The 19289-nt window shown below is 43.8% G+C and overlaps 2 protein-coding genes across 2 annotated transcripts; both read right to left on the reverse strand.

The window, feature by feature from the left end:
• Positions 1-3255: 3255 nt before the first annotated feature.
• LOC100682426 (NAC domain-containing protein 2) lies at positions 3256-5191 on the reverse strand. The gene is made up of 2 exons (XM_044499402.1): positions 4554-5191; positions 3256-4121 (listed from the first exon to the last, which is right to left on the reverse strand). Exons 1-2 carry the CDS (start codon positions 5094-5096, stop codon positions 3603-3605), a joined length of 1062 nt encoding a protein of 353 aa, XP_044355337.1. The 5' UTR covers positions 5097-5191; the 3' UTR covers positions 3256-3602.
• Positions 5192-14789: 9598 nt separating this feature from the next.
• LOC123077186 (protein NCA1) lies at positions 14790-19000 on the reverse strand (the record flags this gene model as incomplete). Its single annotated transcript, XM_044499403.1, is given in 7 exon segments — positions 14790-15260; positions 15342-15491; positions 16783-16929; positions 17006-17093; positions 18045-18190; positions 18331-18559; positions 18651-19000. Coding segments are annotated over 7 exon segments (1125 nt in total). The 3' UTR covers positions 14790-15212.
• Between the last annotated feature and the right edge of the window lie 289 nt (positions 19001-19289).

Raw genomic sequence — 19289 nt, forward strand, 5'->3', positions numbered from 1 at the left:
GTCTTAAGCGAGATGTAGACACTCCCACGAAGTATGGCATTGGGGATCCGAAGATAGTTTTTTTAAGCCTAACCCCTATTTATAGCTCAACCCATTTATACACCACGCAGCCTGTGGCGGCCTACATGCACCGACCCGAGCTTGTACTCACTCTGGTCATGGCCCACAAAATTGGCTCACTCCATGTTCAATTCTCCTTTTCCGCTGAAAAAATTGCAAGATAATAGATTTTTTAGGAAGCAATAGCACTATGTTGTCATTGCAGCAACCTATTCTATTAAGTACTATCTTTCCTACTTAAAAAGACACTTAACATCGCTCCCCCCTTCACCTATGTTTTCAGTTTTGCCGATTCTTCTCACTGTTCTTTCTTGAAAAACGCCTCAGCTGTCTCATGTCTTTTTAGCTTAGCAAATAAAATTATGTTTTCTTTGGTATGTCAATAAGTACTAATTTAATTGATAGTCTATTTTTGGTATGTTATGGCGAAGCCAAAAGTTCAAACTTGTGATGTCAATTCAAAATTGTGACCAAATACATGTGTTTATATGATTTTTGCATTATTATTTTTGCTTGATTTCTACTTATATGTGGTGCTTTTGCACAAATACTGTATAGTCAATTGACTACACCGAACACATGTGGAGCCACCTCACACTTACACACTATCAATAAAATGACGGGTAAATCATGATGAGTGCATACAAAATATTTATGCTTGTTCTTAGGCCGACAATTATCTAATACAGCAGTAAGTTAAAAAACAATATCCGTGGTCCTCAAAAGGTTCTCCCTTTGCGGCAGCAAGCACAACTTGGTCAGTAATTTGTCAACTCTCAGAGCCATTCATGCATCATCAGTTGATTAATTAATAACTGATTAGGGTATATCCTTACACATGCAGCTCAGCTAATTAGTCACTAGCTGCGGTTGACATCACTTGCATAGCTTGTGGGGCATCACTTTGCTTTCAGCACAAGGAAGTGCTTAATTAATCAGTTATTTGAGCTAAGTAGCAATGCAACGTGTGATTTTGCTTCGTCTTAGGAAGCAGGCTAAGGAGTTGTCTCGTTGCTACCTAGCTACTTGGCACTTGCAGTGGTCAAACACTTGGTAGAAAACATTGTTTAATTTTGAGCGTGTTCATTCCGATGGACCGAGATAGCTTGATCCCTTCAAGTTATACGTAATGCACATCGACTGCACAAGCAAAAGACCGATTAAATATACTCATAGCATTATAATACTCCATTGCATTACGTGAGAGAATTCTCAATGATGAGAACCATGCATGCACAAGGTGAACAAACAACAAAAACAATGAAACGTGCATGGTTGATCAAGGTATCAGTTTACCATCCCATTGTTTTTTTATCTACCGGTGGTCTACCAATTCATATGTGCTAGTATTCAGTTGGTATAATCATAATCAGCAAAAACTTTGATGGGGCATCATGAATCCGCAGCTAGTTACATGCATACATACGGAAAATATTCAATCCGTGCTACCAATTTTTAAAAAATGTTTATCCATGTTGCAATCTTGCATTGCTCCATATATAGTTCTCAAATAACTTGCTAAGATTTATTCAATGATTAGATACATGCATGCCTATATGGTTGTCTAATTACCTTTCACAACATTTAGTTACCTTTTGTCATTAATAACATTTAACTATTTGTACAACTTGTACTAGTAAGTATAGCAAACAAAGTGTAGATATATTGTAAGGGCGATGCATCCATCATAGGAGTGGACGCGAAATAGATGGTGATATTGGGCATTGCTATCTTCTCCTTGTTGAATAGATCTCACAATTGAGTCATGTGTACAAAATACGAGCATGACGCCGAACAGCTGAGTGGCCCCAATGTGAATTTATTTCTAACACCATCTAAACCCCAAACCTAATGTTGTTATTCATGAACATATAATCTTAGTGTCTATGTGCCACGTGAGTTTGCTCTTCACATCCCCAGCTTGCATTTGTGCACATTCAAGCTGCATTATCTTCATATATGTAGACCCAGGTGGTGCCTCTGGTATGATACTAATTGTAGGGAACCCACCATGTGGTGGCTCTTGTACAAATTTCATTGGTGTCTATCTACCATTCTCATTCATAGCAGCTCCTAAAATTATCTTGGTTCTCTTTCTACCTTGCTTAGCTTGGCTTATCTTTGGAGGAGTGGCCACCCCTATCTAGAGTTGAACATGACCATTGGGTTGGTGTCAGGTGGCAACCATAAAAAACCCTACACCATAAGCCTAGAAAAAACCATACAAATATCTTATATCTAGAGTTCTCTACAATTTGCCACACAACACAACTTATACAAACATTTGTTCTAGAAACACTGCAAGAAATATCAACTCCCGTGTAATCTCCAAATGATCTAGAAGTTTCTTATCTTTGCCATGAATAACTTCTCTAGTATCCTCCATGGCAAATATCTTGATGTTCTTGATTGCTTACAAATATCTTCAACGACCCAAGTGTGCATTGCATACTATCAACAGTAGGAAATCGATAGTGTCAAGAATGTAAACAATTATTGGATATGGTGTGTCATCGTACAAAGCCAAATGGTGAGCGTATATTAACATAGAGAGGATATCTAGTGCCCAAGCACTCCCGGTGCTGCCAATGCACAATATCACCACTCTATGATTTTCATTTTTCTTAAAATATTAAGTGAGTCAATAAGATATGTTTGTACAATGTGTACAATTCTGAAATCGATTCAACCTACGTATGGAGAAGCAAAATAAATAAATAAAATAGAAATTCAACCGTGATAGTGTTTGTAATTTGATTTTTGATACTATTCATAGTTGGATTTGTCTTTTTAGAATTTTGTGGTCCCGGCCTCTTTTAGGTGGGACACACACTGGCTTCCATCGGTGTCCATGCATGGGAATATCAAAAGATGTCTTTTTTTCTAAATGTTTTTTTACTTATTCTTTTTTCAAACTAGCTTAGCTTATTGCGTGTTCGTCTACATACATACATGGGTGTCTCTCTCGATCAACTCATCTTTCTTGGTGTGATGACTTCCTAAGGAATCCAACCTTTCTGGCAGTAGAACAAAAGACAAGCCATTGCTCTCCTCTTTATTTTAAAGTACCTGCACTTCAATTATGCACGTCTCTTTCCCCTAACTTAAATCATGCATAATAAGTTGCTAGTATTCCAAGCTCGAATTGATTCATCCAAAAGTCCAAGACTTGGTTACAATAAATAAGGAAAGAAATTTCAAAGTAATGAGAATTTTATTCAATGAATGTTCACAATTTACATTCTAGTTCACCCTACATATACATATACATACAAATTAGACATGCATCTACAATCAGTTCTAGCTATCTTATTAATTGTGTTCTTCTTCTAGCTACTCCGGCCTATATAATATGTTACACTAACTTTACACAATATATTGTACTAATTTAGCCTGACCTACAAATTATGCATGAGTAATATCCCCCTCGATCCATTGATCGATCGGCATCAATAATAGTGAATAATCAACTAGCTAGTGTGTGGCTGTAGTTAAGTCGCTAGCTTGCTTTCTTCTAGCCCTAATTAACACGGTAGCACGGATCATATCCTGTCCTGCTGGGAAGGCTGGTCTGGCCCAAATATGGAGAAGCCGCCGTTCATCATCGTCATGGACCCATCGCTGCCCAACCACCTCTTGGAAGCGTGCAACGACGACATTTCACCATCGTTGTTGCTGTCCGCCGTCGCCTGCCTCTTCCGCGCCGTGCTGGCCTCGCCGTCGCCGGCGCCAGCAGTGGTGCCGAGGAAGAACTGGCCAGCAGAGCTTCCAGTCGTCTCCGGCTGTGGTGGCGGCGGCATGCTGTCGAAGAGCTCCGAGACGGCGGAGTAGTCCACGAGGTAGTCCGAGACGGACGGATTCCTCGGCAGCATCCGGGAGGAGGAGGAGGTGTCCTCTTGCTGCTGGTGGTGCTGCTGCTGCTGGTACTGATGGTGGTGGTGGTGGTGGCCGAGGCCGAGGCTGGCGTCCATGGACGACGGCGACGGCGACGGCTCGTAGAAGGGCGACAGCTGCTGCGGGTTGGGCTTCTTGTAGATCCTGCAGAGCACCCAATCGTCGAGCTGCACGCACGCACACAAGAAGGAAAATCAGCACACACGTGTATGTATGTTGCAACAAACAGTCGCTAGCTATGCTTGACAGGTAGCTAGGTTAGCTAGTAGGCTGTAGCTTGAAGGATGATAATGCAAGTCTCTTTCTTGGGGAAAGAAGGTCCCATGGGTAAAAGAAACTATAGCTAATAGGACGGAGAGTGGCTGCCTGGTTCATTGACCAGGGCGAGTTGCTTGCTCGAGCTTAACTCACTGACATCCACAGACACGCAACTCATAAGAAGAGAACAAAAGATTCCTAGCTAGCTCGAACGCTTCGATCATTTGGAACCGCAGAAAAGATTCGTAATCTAGAAGAGCATTAAAACATGGAATTAAAGGAGTAGAAAAAATGAAGATACAAAACGATGGAGAGAGACATGCATGAACGACGTTACGTACCCTCATGGAGGAGGAGGCCTTGAACCGCGTGGGCGGGCGGTAGGTGTGCGCGGCGGCGGCGGCGTGGGCGTCGGCGAGGCGGTACTCGTGCATGATCCAGTTGGTCTTGAGCCCCTTGGGTGGACGCCCCTGGTAGAAGACGAGCGCCTTCTTCACGCCGACCACCTCCCCGCCGGGCACGCCGCCGGCCGTGATGGGCTTGTCGGTGCCGGTGGCCTTCCAGTAGCCCGACCCGGCGGCGCGGTTGGGGCGGACGCCGTTGGGGTACTTGCGGTCGCGGGGGCTGAAGAAGTACCACTCGTCGTTGTCGCCCTCGAACACGGCGCGGGACGGCAGCTCCCAGGGGTCCAGCTTGTAGATGTCCACCTCCGCGATGACGGCCGCCGGGCAGGGCGCCGCGGCGGCGCGCCTGCGGAGGTAGTGCACGATCAGCTCCTCGTCCGTGGGGTAGAACCGGAACCCCGGCGGCAGCCCCGTGCCCGCGCGCGGTGGCGTCCCCGCCGGCGCCGGGAGCGACGGCCTCGTCTGCAGCTCGATCGTCATCACAACCCGAACGCTCGGTCAGACTCAGGGCGGGGTGAGGGGGAAGGGAAGGGAAGGTGGGTCGAGACGGAGGAGAACTGAAATTTTCAGAGGTGGAGGCGATGGGTGCGGTTATAAAGGCGGGAGGCGCTCCGGTGCATGGCAGGCTCTTGTAATTCTTGGCCGCCGGTGACGAGAGGGATGATGAATGCAAGGGCCCTGCCGTACGTGCGTGTCCATCCATGTCACGTCATCAGTGCTCACTTGGCTAGAATCTTTTAATTTGTTGGAATCTTTTCTTTCTTTTTTGTGCCACATGAGAACGAGAGTGGGAAAATCTGAAAAAGACACGAGCAAAATGAATGGACGAAGAAATCAATTGTCAAATGATTGGAAAAGATGGATATTAAGGTCGATGTTGTAGGACCGGGAAGTGTTGATGGTCCCACAGGAATACCATATATAGGAACAGCACATGAATACCAGGTGTTTTTATGTGTGTTCTCATTGACTCCATATTCCTATACATGCATGCATGCACATAGCTAGATATATCTAAGAAAATTATATTCATGGCTGGAATGCAAACCTCGGAAAATCATTGGAGATGTCTAGACTACAAGATACAAATTGATTGAGAATCGCTTAAATATTTCCAGGAAATTGCTAAGCATTTAGATCAAGATTTAATCATTCTCATCTATGTCACTATATGAAATGCAAGCTCAAAAGTGCAATACGGTTCTAATTGCACACTTCAAGAGTGAACTTAAGAATTGGTAGTGCGCAATTTTTAGTAACTGAGTCCACAGAAATTTCAGGTAGCTACTCCCACCACTTCACAAAAAGGCGCATTTTTGGACTTAACACGTCTTTAAAATGCAAGTTTCACAACTAGTTTCTATTGCCATATATGTATAACAACCGACACAACTATAATATTTATGAAAGAGAAAGGTATGTTTTTGGTCCTTCAAGTTTACACAAAGTATACATTTGATCCCTTAAAAAAAGTTGGGCTACATTTCGTCCCTCATGTCTCAAAACCGGTCAAATTTCATCCAAAACAAGATTGGGGCTGAAGTGTCTCTGGTTTTAAATCCCACTTTGCCACGTGGTGGTCAAAGTCAGCTCCACTGCCACGCCATATCTTCTTTTTCTTCTCTCTCCATGGTAGGCATTTTGTCAAGCACCTTGTGCGCTGCCCCGGCCCTGTGGCTGTGCATATCTTCGCCGCCGGCCGGCCTCTTGCCGCTCAACAATGCCACCTCACCTTAGACGAGGAGGTGGTACCCGTGTCCGTGGCCTCGTTGACGAACGAGGCGACCATGAGCTCCGCCGTGTGCGCTACCTCGAGCTCGGCCACCGTGCGTGCCACCTCCAACTCGGACGAGGAGGCAGCGGAGCCGTTGGAACCCGCAGCCAGTCGATGTGGGGACGGTTGCCGAGGACGCGACGCAGCCGTCGGAGCTCGCTCGCCTCATTTGGAGGGAGTGTGGCTGCTATGGGATGCCGGAGGTGACGGAGGGCACGGTCCAGGTGGTGCTCGTCGGCGTCGCTCGTCACCAGCATGCAGGAGGGCATCTCCTCTGCAACTGAAGGGCGTAGGAGGTTAGTGAGACCGAGAAGACAATGAAGGCCGGAGGAATTGAAGGAAGACGAACGGAGGGGGTCGTCATTAACGGCGAGGCCGTGGTGGCGGTTTCGTCGGAGCCGAAGGAGAAGACCCGCGCGCCCCAGGTTAGAGCAGCGGGGAGATTCATGAACGCGAGGGATGAACGCAGAGCTCGTGGGGGATGCCTAAGTAGCCAGAGTGAAGCTAGCGAAGATACCTAAGAACGCGGCGCACGGCGGAGGTGGCTCATGGCGACGCGGGGCGACGGGAGTTCACAGCTACGTCGGTGCCGCCCGGTGAGTTACGTGCGTCTAGCAGGGGAGGACGCACGCATGCCAGAAGGGTCACGCCGCGGGGAAAGGAGGAGCGGATGCGCATGCCATCTGCTTGCTCGCTTGTGTGTACGGTGATGTGCACGCGCTCCGGCGTTCGTCTCGGCCAGCTCTGCAGGTGCTTGCAACTGCAGCTCGGTTGGCTCCTAGGGCCTCCTCGCCTGCGGTTGTGCCTGCACGTGTTGACGTCCTCCGCGCGGCGGCTAGGAACAGCGCCTCGCAGGCGAGCACACCAACTACTTGACAAAATGTCCACCACACAGAGAATGAGAAGGAAGAAGAAGATGAGGTGGCAAGTGCGGTGAGAGAAAACCGCTCAAACGAGAGGGACCAAATGTATACTTTGCGTAAACATGAGGGACGAAAAACATACTTTTCTCTTTATGAAAATACTCCTTGCGTCTATTATATGCATATGGTTCAAGTTTCAAATATAAATATATAAATTGATATTCATGGTCAAAGTTTTCATAGTTTGACTTAAGACATGTCCAAAACATCATTTTTATGCAAGTTCGTGGGAGTAAGAATTAGCAAAAGCAAAAGTCATTTGAATCAATGAGATCATTATATCGCTAGAAACTCCTGCCCCGCTACTGCTAATTAGAGCATGACCACAATATAGATCGAAACGAAAACCTGCTCACCATACAACTACTACTACAGTAAATAAAGTAGAATTAAGATCTGAGTTCCAGTAAATGGCTAGAGAATCCAAGCTTGCTGCTTTTCCACCTTAGAGCTTGTGCATAGTATTTTGGTTCATCTAAATACAAGCTTCCTATATCTCCTTATATTTAGTTTCAGTCATGTCATCATAAATTTTACGCGTCAAATTTTACCCATGATCATGTCACCACTGTTAGCGATGCCGCTAGCTATGAGACGAAATTATCTTACACCATTAATATATCCTTTTTAGGCGGGATTTGACTTTTGTGCAGATGGGATGTACATGGGAATGATTGGCTTGCGTGCTAAACTGGCTTAGCTAAGCTAGGTAGTCCAAAGTCGCTGGAGACTTTGGAGAAAGCTTTTTCGTCTACTCTTACTCCACAAGAAGAATATGCACGACCGGGCCATCACCTGATCGATTATATGGATAGTTTAATCTACGGACAATTCCATCAAGCCGTGCGAATATACCGAGTCTTCAATTATATCGAATTTTGTACAAGATACTGGTGAACTGTGCACTACTCAATCGATTTGCTTGCGTAGGTCAGATTGCAAAAATAGTGCACATCAACAAATCATGTATATGTATATGCACCCAGTCAACAAATCTGAAAAAAATGTAAAAAAGACACGAACCATAAATAAAAAGTAGTATGGGATATATGAGGTCCTATCCAAAGATTACACTTGTCATCGAGGATGGAAAATACATCTAAGGAGCTGTTCGGTGATCCACCAGCTTCGCCAAATTTGAGGATCTGCAGAGCAGCTATTCCCCCGCTCCAGGATTTTTAACTTGCGCTCCGTCAACTCCCAGAGCGAGAGTGTGGAGCGGAGGAGGGCCGAACAGGCCTTAAGTATGCTTCAATCGAGTGGACACCATCATAGAAAAGATGCATATTTTTAAGGCATCTGCAGGATGGACCTAGTACTAAGCCATTGTATACACACATAAATAACCAAGAGTATGGAGGTTTGCTAGCCAGCTACGTTGATGAGAATATTGTGTGTGAGATTTCTCTCATTAGGAAGTGCATGTGCATTCGGCTTAATTTCTCCCTCAAAACCTCATGAGGCACTAGTATAACGTACACATGATCATACTTATAATTAAGCAAACGTATGCATGCATGCATGCCACCAGCAGTACATACAGTACAACATCTATCTATTTGATCCATTTCGCACGTGCGTGCTTTTAGGGACAGTTAATGGTACGTTGCACAAGGCGTGACGGCGCCGTCTCTTCTTCCATCTTATATGCATCCGCGCTGTCCACGTACGTGTACACTCCGGCCGGCCTGTCAGAGTCTCTTACGTGCCGACCATGGATGCATGTAGCAGGAGCATCCTACAGCCAGACCATCTTGAGCAGGAGTATATTCCAGCAGCAAATTAATTGCACTCGTCGCTAGCTTAGATCTACGTGTACCGCTGGTGCATGCAACCGGTGGGTGGGTCCATCGTCAAATGCTGATGGTTCAGCTAAATATACTTTCATGCATGCACACGTGTGTGTAGGTGCTCGAGCGGGGCCCGTTAATTCCCTTGATGAAAAGGATGCAGAGAGAGACTAGTCGTCGATCATGACATCCACTCGTGCTATGCTAGCTACTTTTTTACTCATCATACACGGTTTGGCTTGGCATGCCAAACACTGCTAGAAGTCTTTTCTATGTGTATATCCTTGCGTACTTCATCATACCGAAAATTGATGTATACTCCTTCCGTTTCTAAATATAAATCTTTTTAGAGATTTCAATGAAGACTATACATACGAAACAAAATTAGTGAATCTACACTCTAAAATATGCCTATATGCATCTGCATATTTAGGAACGGAGGGAGTATATGGCATACAAGCATATGCAAAGGTAAGTCTTTTTAGTTATTTTCAAGGGAAGTCAAAACTCATTGTACGTGGTTTAGAGCTAAAATTGCATTTAGGACCTGTGTGTTTTGAGCCTGCCGAAGGCACAAATCGATGGAATTTGAATTTAAAATTTGTGATGCATTCTGTTACAATTTTTGTGTGGAGATTTTCGTCCACTTTGGTGACCGGTTAATGAGAGTACGTAGTACCGTAAAGTTTGAAGGTACATCAATAATAGATAGATAGATAAATAATTTTTTGAGTTGGATAGATAGATACTTTCCGCAAAGAGCAACGGTAACTATCTTAGCAGCAAAATGGCATCTCTCCTGGCATTCTCGGATAAGTGCGTCGACATCTCCTAGTAACACACGCACGTACGTACTTAGTTATTGCTAGTGTATTCATGTAGGCACACGTGGTCCGGATCGAGTGGACGATGAGTGGCTAGCGAGCTAAACAAGCTACCCAGCTAGCGCCAAATAGGAGGAAAGAAATGCAATACGTGATTGATAGGTCGATGATACGGACGGATGGATGGTGATCGATCATCCCCGTACCTATCAAACATCGCATTCGGGTTAAAGCAGCAGCTATAGCCAGAGATCGATAGCAAGACACGCATGCACGTGTCTACAGGCCGAAAAGATGAATATATTTTTTAACACAGTATAATCGAAGTCGCTCACATATATGGGAATACACTAACTCATATGAACGCATGCAAGCACATCCTATCCCTAAGAGCATCTCTAAGTGACTGAGTCGGCATAGCATCTTGAAATTTTACGAAGTTATCACAGGCGTCTGGCAGTCGATGGAATCTATTTTCATGATATATGCATCATCAGTTTTTCTTTTTTTTTCTTTGCAAAATGTCAAAGGCCATATATAAAAACAATCTTACAATTTTTTTAAAAAAATACTAAAACATTTAGGTTGTCGAAGTCTTCTGAATTCCTGCTGCATACATCATCGATGGTGCGCCGTGAGCAAATCTCGTTGCCGTTTCTAAGCCTCTGCCTTAACAAAGTAAACTTGTTGAAACTGTTGGAACAAAACAAGCATGTGCATGCAAAAGTGAAACTTAAACATGACCATTTGTGCTTGGTGCAAGAATCACAAAATGGTCAAGGAGTGGTGTGAGTTACAGGTGCGGAAACAACGAACTTGTGATTTTTGTATTGCCCACAAACGATCAAGTTTAAGCTTCAAAATTTGCACGCACATACTTATATTCATTCTCTACATATGCATGATTATTGAGAAACTTTTTAAAACTTACATAATGTTTTTTCTAGAACCAAAATTCATATAGGGTCAGACGTACCCAGTACCAGATTAGCCGCTACATCTGGTACTACATCCACCCGTTTTCTTGGAGTGGAAACTTCAAACCAGGCGATCGATCTAGTGGACTTAATAATGGTCATGGATTATACAGTGAAATCTTGTGTGGTAACGTTTACTTGACTGCTACCGTAGCAGCCCTGATGAGGTCATGAGTCTTGATCACTATAGGCACGTACATGGCCAGCCACAAGAACATGCATTTTTGTCGTTCTCGTGACTGGATCAATCCCTGCCCACATAATTAAAATCTCTCTTCTCCACCAAGTAAATAAAATTGATTGTATCGACGGGGTTAACTAAATTTCACAGAATTGACCCGACCGATCGATCAAAAGAGGGAGGGCAAACTGAGCAACATCAACAGCACGTGCCACTTGATAGCTAGCTGCCAACAAGAAAGAAAGGAAGGAAGTAAAACCGGCCAAGCAGGAGTTTTCCCTGTACGTGAATGTGACCCGTTCAGTGCATGCATACATGTGTATATTTATTCCACTTTTGACCCGACCACATCGATCCTATCTAATCTCTTCAAGCACAAAGGGGTGACTCGGTTCCAAGTTGTGATGTTTACTGTGTAACTCAAGTTGGTTAGTCTAATTGATCGCTCTTCAGTCTTATACGACGCTAATCACTTGGTTTTTGAGAGACATTAAATTCGGTCAAGAAACAGGAGCGTGAACGGGAAATTTTGTTCTGCGTCCACTTCAACGTACGCATAGGTGATGTTTGGTTGGGTTGTGGATTTCCTGAAAAAAGTTGCGGGAGATGCGTTGTGGGAAAGCAGTTGTCAACTGTGTGCTATGAGAAAGTTGTAAAACCATTTCGCAAACTAGCTAATAAGTTGTACTCCCTCTGTAAACTAATATAGCTGTAAAGGTAAATGTTTGAAATACACCTAAAAGCTGAGAGATTGGTTGCATATTGTACAATGACAATAACATCATTGCGGGTTGATTTAGAACACTAATAAAATCGTAATTAAATAATTATCCGGCTCTTATGATCAACATGGTGTTCTTGGCACGGCAAAAGAGTAGGATCTTCCCATGAATTAGTACATGAGCACGGTAAGCACACAAATGATCACGAAATTCACTAGCAATCCAATCCATGTATTTTTCTTTTTGACCAATACATCAGTTTATAACGCTTGCATTTTCACAAGTAAAGCCTAATAACTAGATTAGTAGCAGCGGCACAAAATCTTCTATATATAAATAGCTATTCCTCTCTAACTTCTCTCAGCATGCAAGCATGTCACCTCACCAAGCAACATTCATGGGAAAAGACCCACCTCAAATGTGGAATCATGCATAGGAAAAGGTTTGCCTCAAACATTAATCATGCATATGAATTTCCATGCCACTCCCTCCATCCGGAAATACTTGTCGGAGGATTGGATGTATTTAGACATATTTTTGTTCTAAATACATCCATTTTTAACCATTTCTCTGACAAGTATTTTCGGATGGATGGAGTATTATGCATATGAAGAAGAGTGCACCCTCTCTTTCGCATGTTCGGAACAAAGAATTGATCATCTTCAAAACTAGTCACCAAACCTATTTGATGTTTAACCAAGGAATGTCATTGAAGATTATAGAATTTCTAAGCTTCCAAATGCCCAAAAATGTGGCACCCCAAATGGTATTGAGCACGGAGTTCTTTTGTTGGATACCCAAAATTTGGCAATGGATTCATAGTCATGTCAAATCTGAACTGTAAAAATAATTAGAAATAACAAGGCAAAGGTTGCAGACTACCACAACAAAAAGGGCAGTCCGGTGCATGTAGCTCCCGCTTGTGCAAGGTCCGGGAAAGGGACTGGCCACTTTGGGTCTATTGTACGTAGTATTTCCCTACATTTCTGTAAGGTTCTAGACTACCACACAACTAAACAAATGATGGGTATATTCTTCTTCTACACAAAAGGCATAGTTTGTACTCCCTCCGTAAACTAATATAAGAGTGTTTAGAATACTAAAATAGTGATCTAAATGCTCTTATATTAGTTTACAGAGGGAGTAGGTGTTATGGTCTATTCTTTCATAAGGTTGTCCATAGCCATAAGTATATTTTAGGGAATATCCATGGGCATAAATTTATTATGCACGAAGAGCGAAAGGAAAAAAAGAGAGAATGAAACGGTGTAGGTACCAGTGGCAATCTCTTGTACCTGGAACCACTATCTTTTTTATTTTATTTTTTGCGGATAGGAACCACTCATCAGAGTTCGATCCTCCTAAAGAAAATCATGCTTTAATTGTGAAAATTAAAGAAAAATGACTTCGGACAAAAACGAAACTTTCTTTTTGAAACATCGTCTTTCATTTGTGCTAATGAAAGACCAAAACGTTAAATGTAGAGAGAGTACATGACATCTCTGGTAGGTTTATCGTCTTTCATATGTTGATCTCTGATAGGTTGGCGATACCACCATCCTCTCAACCCAATAAATTTTTAATGGAGGGAGTACATGACATCGGGACGATCATTATTTTTCTGAGCTCTAACTTGCGAAAACAAAGAGACAGCGCACGCACACGCACATGCACACGATTGATGCGGAAAAGTAAATGAAGCAGCTATACGCATACATAGTACATGCCACATCTGGTGCTTTCCTCCCGCTTTCTTGGAGTGGAAATTCCAAAGCAGACGAGCGATCGAGCTAGCTAGTGAGCTTGGATTTTGTGGTATCGTTTACTCTTGACTACTGGCAGCCTCTCGAGTCTTGATTATTAGCTGCAGCCTGCCAATAAACATATGCATTTTGCTTTTCTCGTGACTCACTCATCCAATCATATCCATACGATTCTATTTTACCGCGTGAAAACCAATCGTGTCCAGGGGGTTGATTACAGTTGACGGGTTAAAGGAGGAACATAGGCAACAACACGTGCTAGCTACCCCGCTGCCAATCATCATCAGAAAGAAGTAAAACCGGCCAGCCAAGGAGGAGTTTTTCTAAGTGACTACTGTTCGGTGCATGAACATAAACCTTTTCCACTTTTGACCCGACCAATCGATCTATCCAATCCAATCCACTCCAATCTCCTCAAGCAATTTCATTCGAAGCTGTTCACTTGAGTTGTTAGCCAGTTCGATAGTTTTTCAGGTTTATACGACGCTAATTAAGCACTAATATTAGGCCCTGTTCGGAGGACCTCCGCTCCACAACTCCACTCCTAGGGCGGGTGGAGTTACTGTTGAAAATAGCGGAGCTGCTGTTTCCTGGCTCCGCAGCTCCGGGGATTTCGCGGAACAGGGTCTTATTCTGCCCCTGGAAAACAGAGCACTTTGTTCTCGAGATACATTAGTTCGGTCAGAGCAACACGAGAACTACTGGCGCATACAGACAGTCAATACACATGCACATATATGCATAAACAGTACAACCTCCTGCTGCTGCTGCAGGTCAGAGGTCTCCAACAAGAAGATTAACCAGTTCAATATTATGTGACAGACCTACTTTTTAATCCCCACGAGCGCGCCCAAGCCTCTTTGTCAAGCGAAGACCCGTTTGTCAGACGATATGAACACCCTCAACACCCTGTTTCTTGCTGACTTCAGTTTAGAGATTCTCTTCCTGATTACGATTATAACAATGCTACCAGTCCTAATATTATGCAAGCAACTCACAGCAAACTCAAACGAAATGGCCAGACCAGACCATAGCACGTTTTCCTACCTTTTATTCTCCACGAGTGCCTGTGCATCTTTGCCAATTATAAAGACCTGGCTAGCTAGCGTCTTGTCAATTAAAGACCAGTCCGTCACAAGATACGAGTTCAAGACCTGAGAATTTTTCCTTCTTGCTGACTTTATTTTGGAGATTCCTGATTATGACCATAATAATAATATTATGCAGACAGCTCGACAGAAAATTCAAGCGAAATGGCCAGATTCTAGCAGTTCTATGTGTGTTATTGTTGATGTACAACGGGGTCGGTCGGATTCAACATACAACAGGGAGCTTCGGACAAGTTTCACCTTACCCCTGTTGTTTCAGGTTGGGAGAAGACCACAGGGAGCTGGCTAGAGCCTGGAGCATGTATTGGCGACAGTGAAAAGAACTCTCCTAGACTACGTACAACGCGGCCTTGTTTACGCTTGTTTGTGCCACGACAGAATTCAAGTGGTTGGAATTACACACAGGGCGCAACCATTTCTAGAGCACCTCCCTCCTCCCTTATGCACCACAACAACTCCTTCCATATTGCAACACAACAACGATGCGGTCGGTCGAACCTCGTTATGGATACTACACACTGGGACCATCTGTCTTACTTGTCGTGCAATTGCTTCTGCAGGAAGTCGAGAACCGAGCGACGCTGAAAAAAGTACAGACAGACAGTTAGGCCGGAACAACTTGCGCCGGGAATCAAAGATGAAGGGGTAAAAATTGTAGCTACCCGTTGTTCTAGGCTAGCTTGCTCAGAATCAAGCTTCAATTTCTCCAGGCACTTGATTGCTTCCTCAAAACCCTCGACAGCCGCATCTTCGTTGCCGAGGTTTCTATCGACATCCGCAACTTTGGCTAGAGAGGTTGCTAGATCAATGACCTACAACGAACAACCGTCAGATTGTCAGGTAATAGCAGCTAAAGCAAACAGCACCATGCAGCATAGTCCATAATTCGATGTAACAATTTGCAACTTCCAAGTGGAAAAAGTAAAAGCCTGGGTGAATAAATAAGGGTATTCGGTATTAGTACTGAATCAAAGTACTTTAATTCCATAAAAGTACTGAATCAAAGTACTCCTACTTGTTCAGACCATGTTATTTTTAAAAGAGCATTCTCAATCAATCACGTAGATTCATTCCGTAAAAGTACTGAATCAAACAAACAAGGTAATTTCTAATTGACATTTTTCACACTTCAGTTTGTCCACTAAAAAATAAGACACCTTAGGATCCTATGAAGTAGGTACCAAGGACAAACTTCACCAACACTTGTATTGATGCATATTCTTCATACATTTAGAATAAAGAAGATTGGTTATTCAAGAATAACGCCTTAGGAAATTAAACATGTTCACCACTATGCAATCAAAACAGGAGCTTGCATAAGAAGCATATAAAGTTTTATTTTGCCAACTTCCTGATCCTATTAGTCTTATTTCTTTCCTTTCCCTTCACATCCATTATCACATATTTTCATACTATAAATGAACCCTCTGTATCTTTGTGCGTGGAACGCGAAGAATCACAAAAAAGACTTCAGACAACAGGTGGCAGTTTTCAAGTTATTATGCCTTCGCAAAAAACAAAAAGAATTTTTTGCTATTATGGTAAACAACACAACCAAAGTTACATCACTTAATTTCCTATAGCTCTACTATGTCCCTTCACATCCATTATCACATATTTTCATACCATAAATGAACCCTGTATCTTTGTGTGTGGAACGGAAAGAATCACAAAAAAGACTTCAGATAACAGGTGGTAGTTTTCAAGTTATTATGCCTTCACAAAACAAAGAAAACTACTCTAGCTATTATGGTAAACAGCACAACCAAAGTTGCAGCATTTAATTTCCTACAGATCTATTATGGCCTAGCACTTGATTCCATTGTAATCCTAAGGCATCATACAAGACTGTTTCTTTGAGGAAGCCAACCAACAAAGTCCAGCAGTGGCCAAAAGGAACTGGACAAAAAAGGACACCCAAGGACATTTCTTAGTTAAGACAACTATGTATGTTGTTTGTGGATGCTTAATCTTGAATTTTTAATGAATTACTCCCTCCGTAAAGAAATGTAAGAGTGTTTATAGATCACTAAAGTAGTGATCTAAACGTTCTTATATTTTTTACAGAGGGAGTACATGACAACATGTGAGCATCGCAATCACCTGGGAGGCCACAGCTGAATGTTCCTTTACTGAATTTCTGCGAACATCTAATGAACGGGCATAATAACTTCTTGCGGATTGCAGGTCCCCGCCATAGTAGCGAAGGTCTCCAACTTTGTTAAGAGAAACTGAGAGCGTATGGACCAACTGTAGAAGAAACCAAAAGCTCAGTCGACAAGGAATTTTACTGTTAAGACTGTATGGCACTAAATTAGAATACGACCTCAAGGTCCTTTTTGGGCAATTTTGACAGAAGCTCAGCACTTTCTTCATAGTAAGTGATCGCTGAAGGCGCATCTCCCAAGGTCCGACTGAAAAACAGAGTCCCGTGATGAGGACCATGGAGAAACCAGTGAGCAATGAGTTTGCTTATCAACTAAATAAGCAAATAAGGTCACCATGTCTCACTGTTATTATGTGTAATGAGTAGAATGAAGGAAGTATGAAATAACATTGATTAGCTAAATCTGATGCAGAAAATTTAAAGCGCATTAATAACAGAAATTTTTTCACTAGTGGCATTGAGCATTGCAAAATTACTGATATGTGATGTGTCATTAAAAAGTAAACATATGAGTACATCATTGTCCAATACTTAAATTAAGAGAAATGAACTTAGCTATGATGAGATTTCCCGTATTTCACTTTCCAAGGCTCAGAACATGCAGGTACTAGGATACATGAATAAGACACTAAAGGACTGTTTTCAGAATGAGAAGTTGCTAGATCAGTGGCCTACACCCACCAGTTGCCAGATTGTAAAATGATATAAGGCAAACTACACTGTCATGCATCTGTCTGTCCAATATAACAGATCCAGTTCAATAAATCATGCCTAAGAGTTGAAACCATACAATAATGGGAAGAACATTTTTAATGAATAACAGAGATTCATTGTGTAAAAGTACTGACTCAAGCAAACAAGTGGACCTCATTTTAATAAAGAGGTTTAAACACAAACAAGAAACCAGACTGGAATATACAGCTAAACTATCAAGCAAGAATATCCACATGGAATTATTGCAGATTTGCTGACTTAGACTAGAATGGGTTATGCAGAGCAGACACAAAGTGTTGGACCATTATTTACTTTATTCTCAGGAGATCCAAGGCACACTACAACCTACCAGCCATTTAGTAGAAAACATTCTAGCGGCACAGAAAAAAAATATCTAACCCCAGTTTTCTCCCGGTGGTTTATTTCATAGGTTGCCATAGTGAAAACACTAGGAAGGGCAAGTAGTCAAGAAACAAGGTCATACCAGCAATCCCCAAGCATTCCCAACACTGCCCCAAGCTGAGAACACAGGTCTAGGTTATCTTCTGAAGATTTCAACTCCTCCCTGATGTCTTCTGCACACATACTGAGCCTCGACTTTGCGCTTTCAATGTTCTGTGCGCGAAAGGCCTGGAGATGGAACAAGTTAGAGGCACCACTATAACACCAAGGTCATCGATAAATTAGTACATACATCAATACATGCTGGATAACCATGCAATTTTTCACAGGTTAAAGAGCTCAAAATTGGAATTAATTTGATTACTGACCCTCATGGCTTGTTGCACTAGAAAAGCACCTCTCTCCATGGAGACATCCTCGTATATCACTTTGCTCTTGCCACCCGCTGCTTGGTCATCCCCTCCAGCAAGCGATCTCTTGATTCGGGCATGGCCGTCAATGAAGCGATCGACAAGGGCCTGGAGCTCGGCATCCGGCTCGATCCCCTCTATGTCAGCACCGCACAACGGGCAGTCCTTAAAGCGCGATATGCACGCCCTGCCAAGTTTCATCATCCATCCAGTCAGGACACGAGCAAGCAAGGAAAAATGTCTGATCCAGATGCAAAACCCATGAGAAACGCACGCACTTGCAGAACTTATGGGAGCACGGCTTGCATTTGCTGGCGTCGTGGAGCAGGGCCTGGCAGACCATGCAGCTGAGCGGGCCGAGCTTGAAGGTGTTGGAGTCGTAGCCGAAGGGGCACTTTGCGGGCACCACGCGGGGGTCCTCCGCGCCATCTTCTCCGGCGGCACGGTCCGCGCCGCTCTCCTTGTTCTCGCTGCCATGGCTCTTGCCCGTCACGGGGCACGCAGCGCCGCCACCGCTCTTGTCGGGCTTCTTGTCGGATTTCATGGGGCACACGCCGCCGGTGGTGGCTTTGGCGAACGGGCAGAGCGAGCTCATGGCGATTGTCTCTTCGCAGGTGGCTCCCTGGCCCTGCACAGCACACATGGAGCGCGAGGCGTGTCAGCTACGATTGGTAACGGAAAATGATGCGCCGAATTGGGCGAGCGGATGCGGGTCTGGTCGAGGCTCGCGGGGAACCAACCGCCGGCTGAGCGAGGGGAACCATCGGGCACCTACTTCGTTCTAGCTCACGGGGCTCGTGCTCGCTCGCTCTAATCGACAGGGGGATCGGGGATCTCCGGTTGATTTGAGCAGGGCAGGGCGAGGTACGAGAGCAATCGATCCAAGGAAGGGGATGGAATCGAGTGGGAGGGGAGCG

Source organism: Triticum aestivum, chromosome 3D (genome assembly GCF_018294505.1).
Source record: "Triticum aestivum cultivar Chinese Spring chromosome 3D, IWGSC CS RefSeq v2.1, whole genome shotgun sequence".
Classification (NCBI taxonomy): Eukaryota; Viridiplantae; Streptophyta; class Magnoliopsida; order Poales; family Poaceae; genus Triticum; species Triticum aestivum.